Source organism: Gigantopelta aegis, chromosome 9 (assembly GCF_016097555.1).
Source record: "Gigantopelta aegis isolate Gae_Host chromosome 9, Gae_host_genome, whole genome shotgun sequence".
NCBI classification, from domain to species: Eukaryota; Metazoa; Mollusca; class Gastropoda; order Neomphalida; family Peltospiridae; genus Gigantopelta; species Gigantopelta aegis.
In genome coordinates, this window is record NC_054707.1 from 6,475,078 (window position 1) to 6,494,329 (window position 19,252).

Here is a 19,252-nt window from a genome sequence, read left to right on the forward strand (position 1 = left end):
TTTTATAAAACAGATTCTTTAATGCTTGCTAAAGTTAACAATACTGTAAAAGGACTAAATACCAGCCCAAATACTAAAACAAAATATACACACTTCCAGAATCCTTTTCTCATTTTGCAGTGGCCAAGTTACTTTCACTTTATCAATGGTACTTCTATACTAGTGACATTCCAAATGTTGTTTTTTAAAGCTCATTATGCGATATTAGTATTTTTCAACTTTTGTGACACTTTTGGATTACTGTTAACGTGGAAACTGTTTTCAATATTTGTAAAATATTATGTTTAATATATATTCCTTTAAGAGATAAAATAGCAGTAGATAATTCAGGTGACCCAGCGGTCCGTGTACATTTCTTTAAAACGTTTGGCTCCACTCTATACTGAACATTTAGTTTAGACTGGTCGCAAGTTAAACTGTTGCAATATAATGTTGTCTACTGGTTTGCTGCGCATCAAGTATCTAAAAATCAATCTAAAACATGTCGGAATATTAGACACACTTTAGGGTCTCGAAATTACAATATTCAACTGTATAATAAACTTCCTGTAATCGTGAAGTTTGCAAGTTTTGATTTCTGAACATCTACAGGTCACGACATAACCGATTTGCAGTTTGCATAAAATATTGTGCCCTGCAGTTTACTTTCGGTATGTTTTTATTTTTTCATAATTTTAAACAAAAGATGAAAGCTATAAAAAGTACCTTTTGTCAAATATATCACATCAAAAAATTACCATTGGATAGGTTATATTTATTGTGTATGAAGCCAAAACAAAGGTGTGAAGAATGACTGTCGTCGATCTAAGATTTTAACCTTAGTTAAAATCATGATTGTAGCAAGTTTGGGATTACAATTGCACTATGGTTGCTTCATCGAACAGCTGTAAATTTTAAGACCTGTAGCGTAAAATCGACCTTAAATAACTAAGTTCGATAGGAGGTAAGATCGCTTCATAAAACGGGGCCTAAGGCCCTGTTCCACAAAGCAATCTTAGCACCAAGATCATCTAAGTGTATAACTACTTTATGAACTTAAGGTGATCTTGGCACTAAGATCATTTCAAGGAATAGGGCCCTGTATCCTTGGGATCTGTTTCTTAGCAACCTGTATCCTAGCAACCTGTTTCCTTGTAACAAGGATTTAAATTCCTAGCTCATGTCCATCTGCTCTTCTTTGTCAGCTGTCGATGGAATCTGGAGAAAAAACACACAAAAACGAACATTAATATTATAATATCTCAAAGATCTAGAACGAAGTAACGGTTGTTTTGTTGAACACCACCACAAGATTGTTTAATTAATAGGCTATTAGATGTCAAACATTTGGTAATTATGACAAAGTTTTCACCGGAAACCCACCAAATGTTTTAATTAGCACAAGAGGCTTTTAGAGATGTCTCAAAATTCTACGAAGCAATACCAATATAATTGTTTAATAAGCCAGAACAGAAAAGTTATCTAACATTATAATTTTGATACTTGTTTGTTTTTATATCAACTTACTTAAGACAGCAATACTATAGCCTTTATTTCAGCTGTGGGACACTGGCTGGAGAAATTGTTTCTGTCTCAAGTTAACAAATTTGGGCAAAATTTGAGGGATTTCTGCATTTCAGTAATACTGTAGAAATTCATATAGAAAGTATTATGATGTCAGCAATAGTTTACAGGAAAAGTATTCTGACACTGGCATTGAAAATAAACTCACTCCAAACATAAACCAGACCTTGTCTTTTAAGGCGTGCGAGTGTTATCACGCTCGTACAGAGCACATAATTTCAATCTGATGAGTGTAAAAAACAATGCACGTTACACGTAACAAAGGGCACACGTAAAATAATTTTGTATATTGATTGCCACTATTTACTAAACTTTATGTATCTGATAAAAAGGCCTGTTTAATAATACCAGAAAAAAAAAGTTTGACGAGAACGGTAGCGTCCATGCAACCTTTGAATATATGTACATATCTTTGTTATACAAATTGGAAAACACTGGTTTAATAGACATCTTCAAAGACGTACCAATTTGATCAAAACTCCTTTGCGTATTTAATTTATTATTAATTGGAAACACTTCACTTTTGTAAGGTAATTGATCATAACATCTCATTTATACTGTTTATATAGCTATGAAAAAAAAAGAATTGAATTAAATAGTAGCTTCTGTAGCCTACACAAATGAACTCGTTACGGAAATCAGCAAAGTCGGTTAAATTGTCTCGATTAGTTCATAACTGTTAGCCTACAAAGATTACGTGAGATCCCGAAAATGGCAAGCATGTAACTTTCTACTTTCTATAAAAAAGTAATGAAATTTACACAAAGTCGATTGAATAGTAGACAGAATAATAAAAAGAAAGAAAATAAATGATAATAGGTATGCAGGTCTTGTTTACAAACAAAAAAAAGTCTTTATTTTTTTTTTGCGTCTATTATTTTCTTTTTTATCTTAAAAAAAATCAAATAAAACTTACTTTAAATATTTGTATTTCAGCCAGATATTAATGAATGTACATGTGTTAGTTATATATGTATATAATATGTACAAAATACAGTAACAGTAATCATTTACATATGTACACTCATGTCACCTTAGTCTGCGCGGCACAAAAGTCTGCGCACGTTAATGATGTTACATTACGTCTTGAAACAAGTGTCGGGGTATGTTTATAAACAAACAAACAACGTTAATTTAAATCACAAACCGTTGTTAAAACAACACATCTTGATTGTGAATATATGTATAAAACTGGTCAATAACACTTTTATTGAAAAAAACTCTGAATTAATGCACTAAAAGTATACATTTGCCAGCCTCGATCAACATGTTTTTCTATCACCTGTCAACACGTGTCTGTCGACGTTGTAATGATCAACCTTGCATATCAACTTACATAAATTTACATAGAAGCTTCAATACATACCTTATTGTAATTTATGAATCCATAAATGAAATGAATGTCTTATTTTATCTGATGACGTAAACATCCAAGCATACTTTGAATTTCCCTCAGAGTGGCACAATGCAAAATGGCTGCACACAGACTTTGAAGATTGCACTTACAGCATGGCCTATTTTACCTATAGTCTGTTTCAAAATTATCATTGATTGTCCTCTATGTCTAATGAACACTATTTGTGCTCATTTACACAGTTAATAACAGACAATTTTTTTTGAATAATGATCAAATATTTTTACATTGGCTTTTTTTATATTGTCATTTTGTGTTGTCCAAACTAAGGAGCATGGAACACCATTTATATTTATCTCATTTGCACAATCTAAATGTTTCTGAAACAGACTATAACAGGAAGTGTTTGTTATTTAGAACTTCCCCTGCGCGTGCTGTAACCTCACCATGGTGCAGGGGTGTAACATTCTCTTTGAGAATGGCCAATACAGCATAAATTGAAGTTTAGAGTAAGATTCGGTGTCCGTAAAATTCTGTGATATTTGTATTTGTATTTTTGCACAGTTCTTTACACTGTTTTTGTTTAAACCTTGAATTTTTATATTGATGTTGATCATCACTTTATTTATTTGCATTACCATAGTTTGACACCCAATAGCCGATGTATTTTTCGTGCTGGGGTGTCGTTAAACATTCATTCATTCATTCATTCATTCATTCATTATTTAGAACTTATAAAAGTTGGATCCATTGTTTGTGGCTGTTTTATGTAAACATTAGCGACAGAAGTTGTTGTTTTACTGTTTGCTGCGCAGACGTATGTGCCGTTATGCAGGCCAGTAAATGCAGGGGGGTCCCACTAAAAATGTGCTTATTACTTGAGTTTAAAAAACATTAAAATTAAAATAACTTTAGTTCTAACACGCTTATTGTTCCATTGTACTGTGGCGGTGAAAGAAATATTTTTAAAGAAATATTTTAACTTTAAAATATAACACAAATGCTTAGGTGCGCAGACTTAGGTGCCACCAGTGTATATAATATGTACAAAATATAGTAAGAGTAATCATAGCAGACTATTTAATTTTTGTTTGTTTTAATACGTTTGTTAGAAAGTCACAAACCTTGTGACTGGAACATGATTTGATTTGATGGGCAGTACCTTGTGGCATATTGACCAATCAGAGCTATTGGGGTCAGATTATTTTTATTCTTGGAACTCCAGCTGCATGCACACGCTGGTTTACTTGACAACTTGTTGCACATTTATGATGGTGTCAAAAATTAAGGGTTTTTTTTAGATTTTTTTATCAACAACACTGGGACCATTCTAGATCAATAACATAATGCTGACTGAACATAGATGTCAGAGCCATTTGTAACTGGTAGTGGTAGGTCAAATGGCGTGTTACAAAATGTTGAGGGAGGGAGACTGGTTGCGTAATTGTTGAATTAAAAATGCCACATGAATGTCAGTGTCCCAACCAACACTATCAATTGAACTAATTATAGGCCTACGTTTAACGAGATATTTAAAAAATAAAATAATAATATGAGGGATCTAATTCAGTCCGTAGTCAGAGTTCGACAAATCCGCTAGCCCGACGCCCGTGGCTAGTGGTTTTTAAGTTCGGGCTAGTGAGAAAGGCAAAACCACTAGCCCCTGCGGGCTAGTGGTTTCTCCCCTCCTCTCGTCATTGCAGGGTTTTTTTTCTTTCTTTCTTTTTCTCTCGGCTGAAATTTCGTTTAATAAATTTGATTGTGACGTTTGTCATCGAATAATATCAACAACGCAATCAGTATATAATAATAATCCACTTGAGCTAGGTCTGCAAACTGCAGTAACATGCTATCTCTACATCGTCACAGTTACAGCATGCATTGTTTACCTTTCCCTTTCAAGTTTCTGGCACAGGAAATAAAGTCTAATGACATGCGTGTTTTGATTGGTTAGACACGTCACGTGGTAGTTAATCTCGCACATATGTTTTAGGCTAAGAACTTGGAAATCACCAATCGCGACGACAGGTTAATCTCAATCAAGTAAACCCCAGCCATGCTTTGAATTTCAGTGTTTGTTTTATTTACCTATTGTTTTCTAATTTAACACTTTGCTAACATGTGGTTATCGGCAATCAGGAAAACAATTTACTTTAATGGTAACCGCATATGCAATGACTCGGCTTGGCCTATTACGTGTAGCGGTTTGGATAATACGTCACAGCTGCCTATACAAGATAATACCTTTTTTGTTCATCAATTAACAACGGATTAGATGTCGCCGTTATATTCTTTTGATATCGGTCTGACACGGAATAATGCCCTGTATTTGGCATCACTGTTCCTGGCGACATAAATAGTAGGCCCTAAATACATAACCAACTACCAAATACACTGAACCATCTATTACCGTGTGTCACACTGTCGTACCCTCATTTAAATTTAATTATTTTGATAGTGCTTTTAGATACCAACCAAGAGTTTGCTCAATTATATTTCCCCGGGGATAGGGCAAAAATGAAAACGGGACAATGACCATGGATCACACTTGACAAAAGACAAAACGTACGACACGACAAAAAACTTTCAACATGATTTAAGTGTTTGTTTTATTTTACTGTTATACTCGTAAATGTGTTATGTTACAAAAATTATATGAAAATCCAGTTATAATTGATCAGGAATTTGGGCTAGTGCTTTATCTTGGTGGGCTAGTGGTTTTCACAAACCCACTAGCCCTGTGGCTAGTGACTTTTCAAAATATTTGTCATACTCTGCCGTAGTTCACACCTGAGATGCCAGTGGGTTTTCCCCATCTCAACTGTCCTAATCATGTTCATTGTACATAATAATAAAATTCAAGACAAGTTGATTCCTACACATGTTTATCTGCACCTTCATCAAACCATGGTAATATTGAAAAGGTATCTATAAGTGTATGCATCAAATTATCTGAATAGTACATATCATAATTAAAAATTGAAACTGTCTGCATCAGAGTATGTCATAAAATGGGCTAGTTCCATAATTATATTTCTATAGCACTGCTACTGAAATGTTGAATAATTCCATTCCTGAAAGGGAAAAGAAGTTGGACTACTCTAAAGAACCAAACAACATAAAATTAGAAGAAAACATTATTGGTTTATTGGTTCATTTTTGCAACATATGTCTCTGCATTGACATGTACCAATTACTTCATAAATTAATGATGCTTGGTTTTCACTCGCCTTAGCATTTTGATGAGTGCGACTTTTCACTCGCCTAAGCATTTTGAGTTGTGCAATTTTTCACTCACCATGGTTTTTCAGAAGCTAAGGACTGATAAACACCTTTTGTCAGCATTGTAATGAACGCTTATAAGGTGTACGTGTCACGTGCTGTTCATCCAACAGATATAACTAACAAAAAAAGTTTATAGTAATAATGCATTAAACTATCGCAATCATTATTCATTTGCAGTTTTCACAGCCAAAAGGGTTGACAAAATGTGCATGATCTGTGGTAATTAACCTCACTTTTAAAATTAGTTGATTCTCCACCCACCCACCCACCTCCCCATCTTAGTCCTAACATCAAATTAAACAAGTGCTAAATTTTACTGACTGGCTCAACAATGCTGGTTTATTTGGATAATACATTTTACATTATTTTCAATATTTTAGAAAAGTGTTCTTAATTAGCTGAAATCTAAATAAATATATAAAAGAAAACTTTAGTTGTTTGATAAGACAGAAGAAGATTAATTACTTAGTTTACCTGAGACGTCTGTTCTGTGTCTGTATTTTGTGTCTGTTCTGTGTCTTGGTTTTCCGTCTGCTGTGCGTCTGGATTTTCCGTCTGCTGTGTATTTGGATTTTCTGGTAGGCCTACAGCCGCGGAAGTTGAGGCACTCATGGTCTTGTCATCTTGACAAGTCTGAGAAAACTCATCACAGTCAGAGACGGATTTCTCAATAGCATTGACCAACTGCCGGAACACGTCCACGCGCTCGTTGGCCGTGTTCACTGCCGGGCTTATCACGCTAAAACCGGGTCCCAGTTTCTGATACGCAGTCTTCTCCCCTGTCTGCACACCTCCCCGATCTTTGTCGAGACCCTGGTCGACATCGGTTGTTCTGGTTTCTGCTTCATCCGTTTCCTCGGCGATGGAATCCTGGTGACTAGACGGGTCACACAACGTCTGCATTCTCTTGGCCCCTCGGTTCGACGTTTCCAGCAGGTCAGCTGGCATACGGATGTCTGCCGTTTTCAGCGAGTGGCCGTGACCCGAGAATGCCACCATGTTTTTATCATCCCGGCTGATGGCTCCACTTGAGCCGAACTTGATGTTGTGACTGCCGTCGCCGACCACTGGCGACCGGTTTTTTATCTTGTTTTCAATGTCGGGCTCAACAGGAAAGTGACCGTATGGCTCAAGGCATAACTCAAGACGATCGTCAGCTGCATTGAATCGAAATACCTGAAACAGCAACAAACAACTTTAAATTACCAACTTCTGTTTTTACATAAATCTGTACATGTATTTAAACTTGATATACAGTTATTTACATAGACTTAATATATTTATGGTATGTATGGTACAGTGTTTTTCTTACCTTGCCCGGTAGTGACAGTATGGTACAGTGTTTTTCTTACCTTGCCCGGTAGTGACGGTATGGTACAGTATTTTTCTTACCTTGCCCGGTAGTGACGGTATGGTACAGTGTTTTTCTTACCTTGCCCGGGAGTGACGGTATGGTACAGTATTTTTCTTACCTTGCCTGGGAGTGACGGTATGGTACAGTGTTTTCCACCTGACAGCCCAAGGTCACGCTCCACCTGTTTGTAGAATAGACCACCCACCGAGAACAGATGTGGATTGCTCTGTGCATATGTCCAGAGGTCGCGACCCGACAGTGATGCCAACATGGCCAGTGAGGAAATTGACATGTCAATACTGTTGGCCCCGGCTGGAATACACAGAATTACAAAATATTTTACACTTCATAATTGTCGGCCCCAGCTAAAATACACAGAAATATTTTACTCTTCAATACTGTCGGTCCCAGCTGTTTTGAACTACACAAAACAAAAAATGAATCAAACTCAAAGTTAAACTTTAACATACACTCAATGACAAGACATTGTGTTACCATTATTAGGCTTCGTACTCAATCAGTTTTAGATATTTTATATAAAAAATGTTATAGGTACAATTGTTTTATTTTTCAAATATGATCAGATGCATTGGTAATCATCAAACTAAATATCAGTGAAGCAACAGTGACCACAATAATAAGATCGTAATAATTTACAAGGGAATTAATTGAATCAGGAACTGTTTGTCACTTTTTGTGAATTTATCAATGTATAACAGTCACAAAAATTCTATAAAATCGCGTAACCATATTACTGACATTCAGTCTTGCATTACTGACATTCAATCCCACATACAGACATTACAATGCCAATAATGACTGAAATTTAGTTTACAATACTAAAGTGTTTCCTTCTTTCTTTCTTTCTTTCTCTCAGTATACTATGGTCCATGATGTACCAGTCATGTGACAATAGATGGAATGAGGAAAAAAGCAAATCTGAGGAAGACCAATAGCGAGGCTGATGCTGGGCTACGTCCCACCCTCACAGTACCTATTCTAAAAGCTAAAACAATCGAAGTTTTTAAACTGACAAACTTTACCGACAGTTAACATGTATGACTAATAGAGAAGAAACGAGAGAGTGACCCCCACTGACCGTGGTCCGTTCTGCACAGACTCTGTAGCAAGCTCTCGGCGGGCGCGGCGATGTTGTCATCAAACATGCTCCAGTTCATCTTGTCCGACTTCCCATCTACTGACAGAAGGTAAAAAATAAACAACAATACATATATGAGCTATAAGAGTATCAATTCTAGCTTTCAGAACAAAACAATCAGGGATTTATCCAGGAGTTTTCGCCAAGGTCCCATATCTGAAAGGATTGGGAAAATTAGCGCAAATAAATCATACTTGTTCAGGGGAATGAGAATAAAATAGAATTAAAACAGACTAAAGACAAGTGAACAATGGAGTGTGCTGTCAAAGTATGATCCAAACCCAAAAGCCAAAGAAAAGGACCTGATTAAAGATGCTATATCAAAGTTGAAACTATAATATTTCGTTATTTTTTTTACATTTATTTGTAATCAATCCCATGCTTAATCTATCCATAATTAACTCTAGAATAATAATTTTAAAAAGACCTGAACTGGATGACAAGAGGAGCACATTTAAGATGTTTATGTAAAAAAAATCTAATAAAATCTAATTAATATTGTCATATACTGTATTGGCTGTCTTAGTGTTAAAGAAATGAAAGACAGTGGGTTGAGCATAATCTACACAAGTGTTAGTGCAAGGAGGAATAGTTCACCTACCTCCAGATCCAGTCTGACCGCTGTCATCGGGAACCACCACAGTCTTAGCAACGGTCTCCACGGTGATCTTGTCTCCATGTCTTAAAATGACCTTTTCGTCATTCTCATACTCGGCTGGTTTCAGTTCCCGGGGCGGGAATCCAATACGCAGTTTCTGCTCATCCAGGGCGATACCCACGAGTTCCAATATCTTCTGCTGCAGCTCGGAAAACGTGACGTCTTCCTTCAGTGACAGCATTACCTGAAACAATCATCACTTCATTACAGACTCGCTCCAGCCAGTGCACCACGACCGGTATATCAAAGACCGTGGTATGTGTTATGCTGTCTGTGGGATGGTGCATAAAAAAGATCTCTTGCTGCTAATCGAAAAGAGTAGCCCATGAAGTGGTGACTGTGGGTTTCCTTTCTCAATATCTGTGGTACTTAACCATATGTCTGACGCCATATAACCGTAAATAAAATGTGTTGAATGCGTCGTTAAATAAACCATTTCCTTCCTTCATTACAGAGAAAGCATCAGACAAGTGAGTACTGAAATGCCATCCCAGGTGCCTGCTTAATATAGGTCAAAGTTAAAAGTTTGTTCTGTTTAATAACATTTATTAATCATAAGCTACTGGATGTCAAACATTTTATAATTTTGACATGATTGTAATCTTAATAGGACACCCGCTGCATGTCTCCATTGACAGCAAGGGATCTTTTATATGCATTTTCTCAATGAGATGGGATAGAAAAAAACTCAGAGAAGGAAAAAAAAGAAAGAAATGTTTTATTTAACGACGCACTCAACACATTTTACTTAAGGTTATATGGCGTCAGACATATGGTTAAGGACCACACATATATTGAGACAGGAAACCTGCTGTCGCCACTTCATGAGCTACTCTTTTCGATTAGCAGCAATGGATCTTTTATATGCACCATCGCACAGACAGGGTAGTACATACCACAGCCTTTTAATCAGAGGAGTTCAATCCTCAAATCCGAGCACCTCAGGCAAGTGCTCTACAGACAGAGCTAGATCCTCCCACTCCTATAATAATACAGGGCAAGTTTCATAAACTTAGGTGATTTGAAACAATATGAAAATGGTTGTTACTTAATACAGGTAAAAAAGAACAAAATTAGATTAAATTACATAAAAATAGCTCTCTCTTTTTTTCCCCCAAAACACATTAATTAAAGTGACCTAGAGGTATCCAAGAATTAAACTTGACCTAGAGGTATACCTTAATTTTTAATAATGTTTATTTGTTGCAAATATTACAGGTTTAAAATTGCTGCAGGCAAGCTCAGACTTGCCAAAGGTGAGCATTTTAAAATGACCACAGGAAAAACTTTGTTGTTGAGTTTGATCCCTGCAAATACAAGTCTCTAGTCACCTGCTTTCCTTCGGACGTTGCGATGCGTATCTTCTTATCTTCCTGAGTGGTCGATGCTGCCAATGAAGTAGTCTCGGCTGAACCAGACTGCTGTGCTATGGTAGTTGGACTCGTGTTGTCACATTGCCCAGCAGTGGCAGCTGAACCCGTGTTGTGTGGCATAGGTTTCTTCTCTGGACTGCTCCGAGAAGCCTTCCAAGACAAAGCATGTGTTAATATACGAATAAATACAGTAAACACACTGTCACTCTCAACCGCAGATCAGTGTTTGACCTGTCTACATCCAGTGAACACTAGCAGCTAACGTGTCTACATCCAGTGGACACTAGCAGCTAACGTGCCTACATCCAGTGGACACTAGCAGCTAACGTGCCTACATCCAGTGGACACTAGCAGCTAACGTGCCTACATCCAGTGGACACTAGCAGCTAACGTGCCTACATCCAGTGGACACTAGCAGCTAACGTGCCTACATCCAGTGGACACTAGCAGCTAACGTGCCTACATCCAGTGGACACTAGCAGCTAACGTGTCTACATGCAGTGGACACTAGCAGCTAACGTGTCTACATGCACTAATGTGTCTACATGCAGTGAACACTAGCAGGTAACGTGACTACATCCAGTGAACACTAGCAGCTAACGTGTCTACATTCAGTGAACACTAGCAGCTAACGTGTCTACATCCAGTGAACACTAGCAGCTAACATGTCTACATTCAGTGAACACTAGCAGCTAACATGCCTCTTTAATTAACAGAAAGCTCCCCAACAGAATTTCCTTAACCCTTTCATAGCGTGACAGCATGTGGTGTGCCATCAGTTAAATTACATTGTCGATGTGACCGAGTGCCATACGATTTGTTTAATGTGATGTAAAGGCTCAGTTTATAACACAACCCTTTAAATAACACTCACCACTTTGTTTGAACACATTTTACAACTACCGCCCATACATGTCTACTCAACAAAATTAAGGGCCAGAAGACATTTTTGTCATTTATCCTTATATATGGTACAAAATACAAACATCCCCCATTGTGCATGATTTCTGCAAGCATCGCCAGTCAATATTTACTCAAACATTTACAAATCATCATTAACAATTGCTCTTATTTAGTCCAGGAAGGGCTGCGATAACAAACGAATCTGTGCTGTAGGTCAGTTATCAAGTGTTCTGCTTAATACTTGATGACTTTGAATATTGACTTTAAATTATACCAATACTGTTAATATAATATATTTATAGGATATTAAACAAGCTTTCATTTCGTAGCATGTTTATGTCCCAAGTGAAATAATTTTCAGCTGTCACAGGCTATTGCGAGTGACAATAAAAATGATTTCACTCGGGACATAAACATGATACAAAATGATAGCAAGTTTAATATTCTATTTATTATCCATAATCGATCTTAACTGATATCACTCAACTCATTTGGTTGACGTTCCTGTAAGGTTGTAGTGCGCCAATCGATGATGTCATCGTGTAATATCGAAATGCTACACCCTACTTGGCATTCTAGTGGGACGTATCATTTTGATATTTACCAAGATATTTTTAACCATATGGGTAATAAAAAACTAATCTTTACATAAATAAAAGGCTAAAACTCATCTCTACACAGATCAAGGGCTGTAACTCTGTGTAATACCTGACTTGCTCCCCGGAGGGCACTGCTCGCCGACTGCGATCGCGGGATGTTGGCAGATTTCTTCTGGTGGAGCGGCGCATTTGTTTCTATTTTCTTTTTGATCGTCTTCTCCGTCTCACTCATCGTCAGCTCCTCCTTGTGGATGCTTTTATGCTGAAAACATCCGAAATCAGAAACAATCAAATATAACACACACTGGTATCAGACAGGTGTCGTTATGCTGAAAACATCCGAAACCAGAAACAATCAAATATAACACACACTGGTATCAGACAGGTGCCGTTATGCTGAAAACATCCGAAACCAGAAACAATCAAGTATAACACACACTGAAAACATCAAAATACACATAAAACAATCAAATATAACACATACTAACATCCGACAAAATGTTTCAACCACAACTAGAAGGAGATGACGAAATGACAGCATATTTCACATGCACAGTCTGAGCTAGGACTGGAGAAGAAACATCAGGTTATGACGTCATTCACAAAATTACATTATTACACTTGTTATTACTGAGTATGGTTTTTATCAACTTGATTATGTTGAACCATGTGGATAATAAATAGAAATTATTATATGAGCTAGTGTGTCATACTGATTTTACGAAACAAGTGTCAGGATTATTGTATTACCCAAGAGAGAGCAATGGTAATACAGTCGAATCCACTTTATTGCATATCAGTTTATAGCATAAATCGGTTATTTGCATATATATAATTCAGCTGCACAGAACCATTTAGCATTAAATCAATACAAATTATGTCGCATATTCGAATAGCTTTATAAAGACAAACATTGGTTAATTGCATATGAAAACCAAAAAAATCTAAAAAATTCCATCATATAATGTTCCACAAACCTTTAATATTTTACCAGAAACAATTGTAATTGCACAGAGAATAAAGCAGAATGTTCTATGTTGATTAAAAACTAATGTTAAAAGATGAAAAAAGTAAAAGCGGTTACTAAAACAGGCGATGTACAATGTTGACATCTCACGCAACAAGATTCATCGTAGTGCTTATAGCAATGTGTTCAAGTGTTTATTGCAGTAATTCTGGGACCATTATTGCATCATTTCAGTATTTCAGATGTAATTGGTCCTATGTTACAAAATTACTAAAAACAATACTGACAATGGAACTCTGATGACAGAAAACAGAAACTTCCCTACAGTAGTGGAATAGTCCTTTGTTATTTTTATGTGGCATGCCTTAGCTTAAAGCCTTTGACAACACTGAAAGATAGACTTTGCCAAGGCAACTGTGTCCTAGAATAAATTTAATAAAGATAATTAAATAGGATTAGTTTTTACTGTATTTTGTATGTCACATTTGAACCACCGTATTTTAAGTTAACATTAATTATCACTGCTATTTATTTATGTTAAAACAATAATTAAAAAAACTTATAGAAACTGCAACTAACCGCATCACTGGCATTGTTTTCAACAGAGACACACTTACCATGTCTGAGGTAAAACGTTCACAACTATAAACTAATCCAATTGTGCCTTCTCAGTTGTCAATTAATTCATTGTTACAGCCACTCAACAGTTTACAGTTGGTCTATGTGATAGATAGCAAGCGGCTTGCCCCATGAAAGAAATAAACATCATTTTTGTTTTTTACTTGCGGAAGGCTACATCAAAGCAAATGCCAGCCAGAGTGAAATTGACAAGTGTTACAATGTTTTAATCTGTTACACTGCATTGAGGAGGGAACTTTGATTTCATGTTATTACATTTGAGTTGAATCTTTGTATTTTTCTTTCAAGAGGTTTGACCCTTCCTGAACTTAGCAGAACAAAAATTTTCAACTCAAGCCAAATAAATAATTTTTTCCAACATTCATATTGGGTCTTTGTTTCTAGAATAAGACATCTGGAGTGGGGAAGGCACAGTCTAGTTGGGGGGGGGGGGGGGGGGAGAGCCAGATTTTAATCTGTATATAGAATAGGAAAACCCCCCACAAACATTTGTGGGGGGAAGGGACGGTCACAGGCTTCTCCCCTGGTTCCTATAGGGGGGAGGAGGGGCAGGCACAGTTCTGGCTTACATGGTTTTAATCATTTTATTCATTATTAAATATTTTTAATTTTCTAATTAATTAATGAAATAAGCAAAATAAACACTACACTTCTTATATTTTGTTCAATGCATCTCTAACAAAATATACTGTAACATTAGTACACTGGAGCTGAAATCGGTTGACAATTAACAGTTGCTAATTTAAGCTATGTTTATTTCGCCTGTACGTGGAAATTGCGCTCTGCCAAGTAACATGGTTTCACTACTCAACACCCCTCAGAACAATAGGTGTGAACTGTGGAAAAGCTGTGTGCAACAAACTGCAAGGTGAATATTAGTAGCTAGACATAGCATCAATAAACACAACTGCAGATTTGTAACAATGCAAAATTAAAAATATTTGATCTTACAACATTTATACTGTTATTTTATTTATTATTATTTTAAAATACATGTATAAACAAATGAAACGCATACATGTATCAGTATTCAGACAATGTTCTGCAGTTAGACTGTCCACAAGGCATTTGTAAAGTTTACCGTTGATTATAATCTGGAAGTGGGGCTCTATCGGATAATCGGTTATACCGGTTATTGGCATAAATTTGACACGCACCGGGGCTATGCAATTAAGCGGATTTGACTGTACATGAATCCTGACATGAGTTTCGTAAATTCAGTACGAATCACATGCGAGTGTAATAATTTCTATATTATCAACATTATTTAAAATATTATTTGTATGAATAACAAGCGAGGACCATGTTAAAACATTGCAAATGTAACTAGAGAGACGACAAAACAACATCATCTTCCAAAATGACATAATTTTAGCAAACATTTACATTGATCTAAGACTGGGGAAGCCACATTAAGCTATGATGTCGTTTACTCCCAAAATTATGTCATTTGTTGTGCACGTGAAACCATTATAAGACATGTCATATTTCCCTGATAATCTTGAACTATATGGATAATAAACAACATTATGTACCTGTTGTCCTGTTATTATGATTTTGGATGAGGCTTCGGGGGACCAGGCTACTGGGTCAGGGGGTGGCATTTCACAGGCATTGCTCACTTGTTCTGGGGCAGCCGTCTGACGGAGAATTTTACTCACAACCTTCTGCACAAGTCGCTCACTACCAAACTCGCCTGCAAGACAAGTTTGTTAGAATCTGCAGTGTTTTACACAGTTTACTGCTGAAGCAATTTATAATGACAGAAATACATTCATTGTACAATAAAATTTAAGCATAGATGTGGTTGGGGAGACAAGGACTGGGAAGTGGACGTGGACAGAAAGAAGTTAAAGGACAGGATCTGTCAGATCAGAAAGAATTAGATGAAAATTAGAGGAAATAAGCATGTACAAACAATAAACACAGAAAAACAGTTACTAGAAAAAACACACAGATATATTGACAAAACTTCTTATCTGGAAATAAGTAGTATATCACAGAGTTTGCTACTGAAAAATAAATGATCCATACTCATGGAAATACATTGGTCACAAAATACCAAACGGAAAAAAGTAGAACTAAATTTGATTTGGCATCAGTTTTATCATCAAATGTCACACAAACAGATCAGCAACATTTCTAACCTGGAAAATGCTTCTGTACTACATTCTGTGCCACTTGATAAACATTGCTGTTCATTGCTGGGTCGGATTCGTACTGGAACCACGCGACTTGCTCTTTTATTGTCTTGTCGTTCCACTCTAGTGTTATCGGCAATCTAAATAATCAAACATACTCAGATCTATGTGTATATTCTCTCTGCATTGTATCAAATCTGGCCAGGGATTTTTGAAGCTATCTTAGCACTACGAAATTGTGAAACCATTGTAGGTTGTGACATCACTACAAATATACGCTATAGTGATGTTATAGCTTACAATGGTTTTACAATTTCGTAGGCTAAGACTGCTTTGAAAATATGGGCCCTGGCTCTTAACTCAATCAGTATCATAGCCTTTCATATACTGGTTGGAATGGGAAAAAACAATCACAGGATTGTTTTATAATTCTGTAGGCTAAGACTGCTTTGAAAATATGGGCCCTGGCCCGTAACTCAATCAGTATCATGGTCTTTCATATACTGGTTGGAATGGGAAAAAAAGCAATCACAGGATGGATCCACCGAGGACACAAGCATCTCATGTGACCACACACACACACACACTGAATTATCAAACATAATAATTCAATTAGAGGTGTTTCTACAAGTCATTTACAAACACCAGTGTTTTCAAGATTTTGGTGCAGTTAAATGAAGACATTGTATTGAGTTTATATAGATATTAGGACCAATAAAACCACTGAATATACAAAAATAAATATTCTAAGCAAGAACGTATAAATTTCACCTAGATTGTACATCGTCTGTAGATGGTTGTACACTTTAAATACAGGCTTTCACAAATCTACTAGCCCTTAGTCTAGGCTGCTGAATTTTTAGTCTGGGCTAGTTGAAATTATGAACTGTATTAAAGTAGGTTTTTTTTTTTTGGGGGGGGGGGGGGGTTTGGGGGGGTGTTACAACACCACTAGAGCACATTGATTTATTCATCATCTGTTATTGGATGTCAAACATTTGGCAATTTTGACATATAGGATAGTCTTAGAGAAGAAACACAGTTTGGGATCCCACAGACAGGATAGCACATACCACGGGCCTTTGATATACATTGGCTGGAATGAGAAACAGCCTAATTGGCCCATCAACTGGGATCAATCCTAGATTGACTGCTCATCAAGCAGGCGCTTTACCACTGGACTACATTTCCCCACCCTCCAAATGTATCAATACAATACATAGGGCACTAGACAAAGCTTCAAACACTGTTTAATAGGGTAATGTAATACTAACATTTCTGGAAAGTTATCATATTCTTTTCCCTCCCAAAAGTGTTTGAATCCACATGTGCACCTCGTGGAGGAGGACGGGGTCAAAGTTCGGTCGCCGTTCTCGTACAACACATGACCATCACCCTTCACCAACCGTACACGGTCTCTGGAACAAACAAGTGAAATATATAAATTATTACACCATCATCTTTCACACAGTCACTGAAATTAACAAGTGCAATATATAAATTATTACATCATGACCTTTCACAGTGTCGCAGAAATTAACAAGTGCAATATATAAATTATTACATCATCACCTTTCAGTGTTGCAGAAATTAACAAGTGCAATATATAAATTATTACACCATCACTTTTCACACAGTCACTGAAATTAACAAGTGCAATATATAAATTATTACACCATCACCTTTCACCAACTGCATGCAGTCGCTGAAATATACAAGTGTACAATATATAAATTATTACACCATCACCTTTCACATGGTCAATGAAATAAACAAGTGCAATAAATAAATTATTACACCATCATCCTTCAGCAACCACACGGTTACTGAAATAAACAAGTGCAATAAATAAATTATTACACCATTATCCTTCAGCAACCACACACGGTTACTGAAATAAACAAGTGCAATAAATAAATTATTACACCATTATCCTTCAGCAACCACACACGGTTACTGAAATAAACAAGTGCAATAAATAAATTAATTACACCATCATCCTTCAGCAACCACATATGGTCACTGAAATAAACAAGTGCAATAAATAAATAAATTATTACACCATCATCCTTCACAAAACCGCACTGTTGATGAAATAAACAAATACAATATATAAATTATTACACCATCACCCTTCACCAAACGTATGTGATCTCTGGAATAAACAAGTACAATAAATAATTTCTACAAGTAGAATTAAAACCATTTGACAGGTAAAATCAATTGTAGTTTATACGAACCCTTGACAGAACGTGCACTTCATCAGTTTACTTTGCTGGTGATCAAGAATGAGCTCATCACGAGATTTGTCGTACATACACACAGCACCTGAAAACAGCAGTCAACAAATAGGTAGCATCAAAAACAGTACCGAGCACTACATACACAAGCTGATGACACCACTTCCAAATCAAGCAAATACTGTAGATCCTGAAATTAACACGTCCCTAAATTAATGCGAGTGGCGGTGGGCAGACTAAAATGTGACATGAAATTAATGCGAGTGGCCTCCCTTTGAAATATTACTTTTCTAACGACATACGTCTGAGTACTTTTTTCGGTTAAATCCGAGTTAAAGGTCTCTTCAATAAGATCAACTCGCTAAGTTATGTCTGTGTACACATCAATTACCCTGTTTAGTCCCTTGTGTTTTGGCGAGATTAACTCAAAGCATATGTTTTTAGCAATCATTTACATAATGTGTATATTTAGCTAAATCTGGTTAAACATGTATGTACTATTACAGCTGTATCTTTATCTCTGAATGGTGATTTCAAAGTCATAATGAAAGAACAATTCACCCAGTGGTATGCCGACGAAGTTGCATCAAACTTGAACAGTAAAAATAAAGAAACCGTTGACCTCAGGATTAGCATGCTAAACCACATTCACGCCTGATAAATCGTGTCGGCTATTGACAGGGTGGCCAAAGACCCTGCAATCGTCACACGTGGCTGGTAGCTTGCTGAACTATTGGACAATTAGTCTGTCTCGCTTACGATGAATTGTTTTCCAGTTGTGTGTTATAAATATATTAAAATTTTAATCTTTGTTTTGTTTTAATAACATGGGGCACATAGACAAAAACATAGAAATAAATACGTTATAATATTAATGCGAATAACACAATCTCGCATTTTTCGCATTAATATTATGATTGCATTAATTTCAGGATCTACAGTAATAAACTGACTAGCTTACATATATCCTCTTTAAAGTTACAAAATAAGTTGGTAATTAAGTGACATTACAAACTA

At 36.4% G+C, this 19,252-nt stretch overlaps 1 protein-coding gene across 2 annotated transcripts in view; it reads right to left on the reverse strand.

The window, feature by feature from the left end:
* Positions 1-19,252, reverse strand: part of LOC121380607 (deubiquitinating protein VCPIP1-like) — a 30,615-nt gene continuing 11,363 nt past the window's right edge. Inside the window, exons 7-17 of one of the 2 annotated variants that reach the window (XM_041509502.1) lie at positions 18,236-18,323; positions 17,270-17,413; positions 16,002-16,135; positions 15,390-15,550; positions 12,358-12,510; positions 10,705-10,896; positions 9,317-9,557; positions 8,656-8,751; positions 7,675-7,868; positions 6,677-7,378; positions 1-1,197 (exon numbers count right to left, since the gene is read on the reverse strand). In XM_041509502.1, the coding sequence (XP_041365436.1) occupies positions 1,153-1,197; positions 6,677-7,378; positions 7,675-7,868; positions 8,656-8,751; positions 9,317-9,557; positions 10,705-10,896; positions 12,358-12,510; positions 15,390-15,550; positions 16,002-16,135; positions 17,270-17,413; positions 18,236-18,323 (2,150 nt within the window). In that variant the 3' untranslated portion in view covers positions 1-1,152. Of the gene's footprint in view, positions 1,198-6,676; positions 7,379-7,674; positions 7,869-8,655; positions 8,755-9,316; positions 9,558-10,704; positions 10,897-12,357; positions 12,511-15,389; positions 15,551-16,001; positions 16,136-17,269; positions 17,414-18,235; positions 18,324-19,252 lie in introns of both variants that reach the window. The other variant, XM_041509500.1, reaches the window with a different exon arrangement.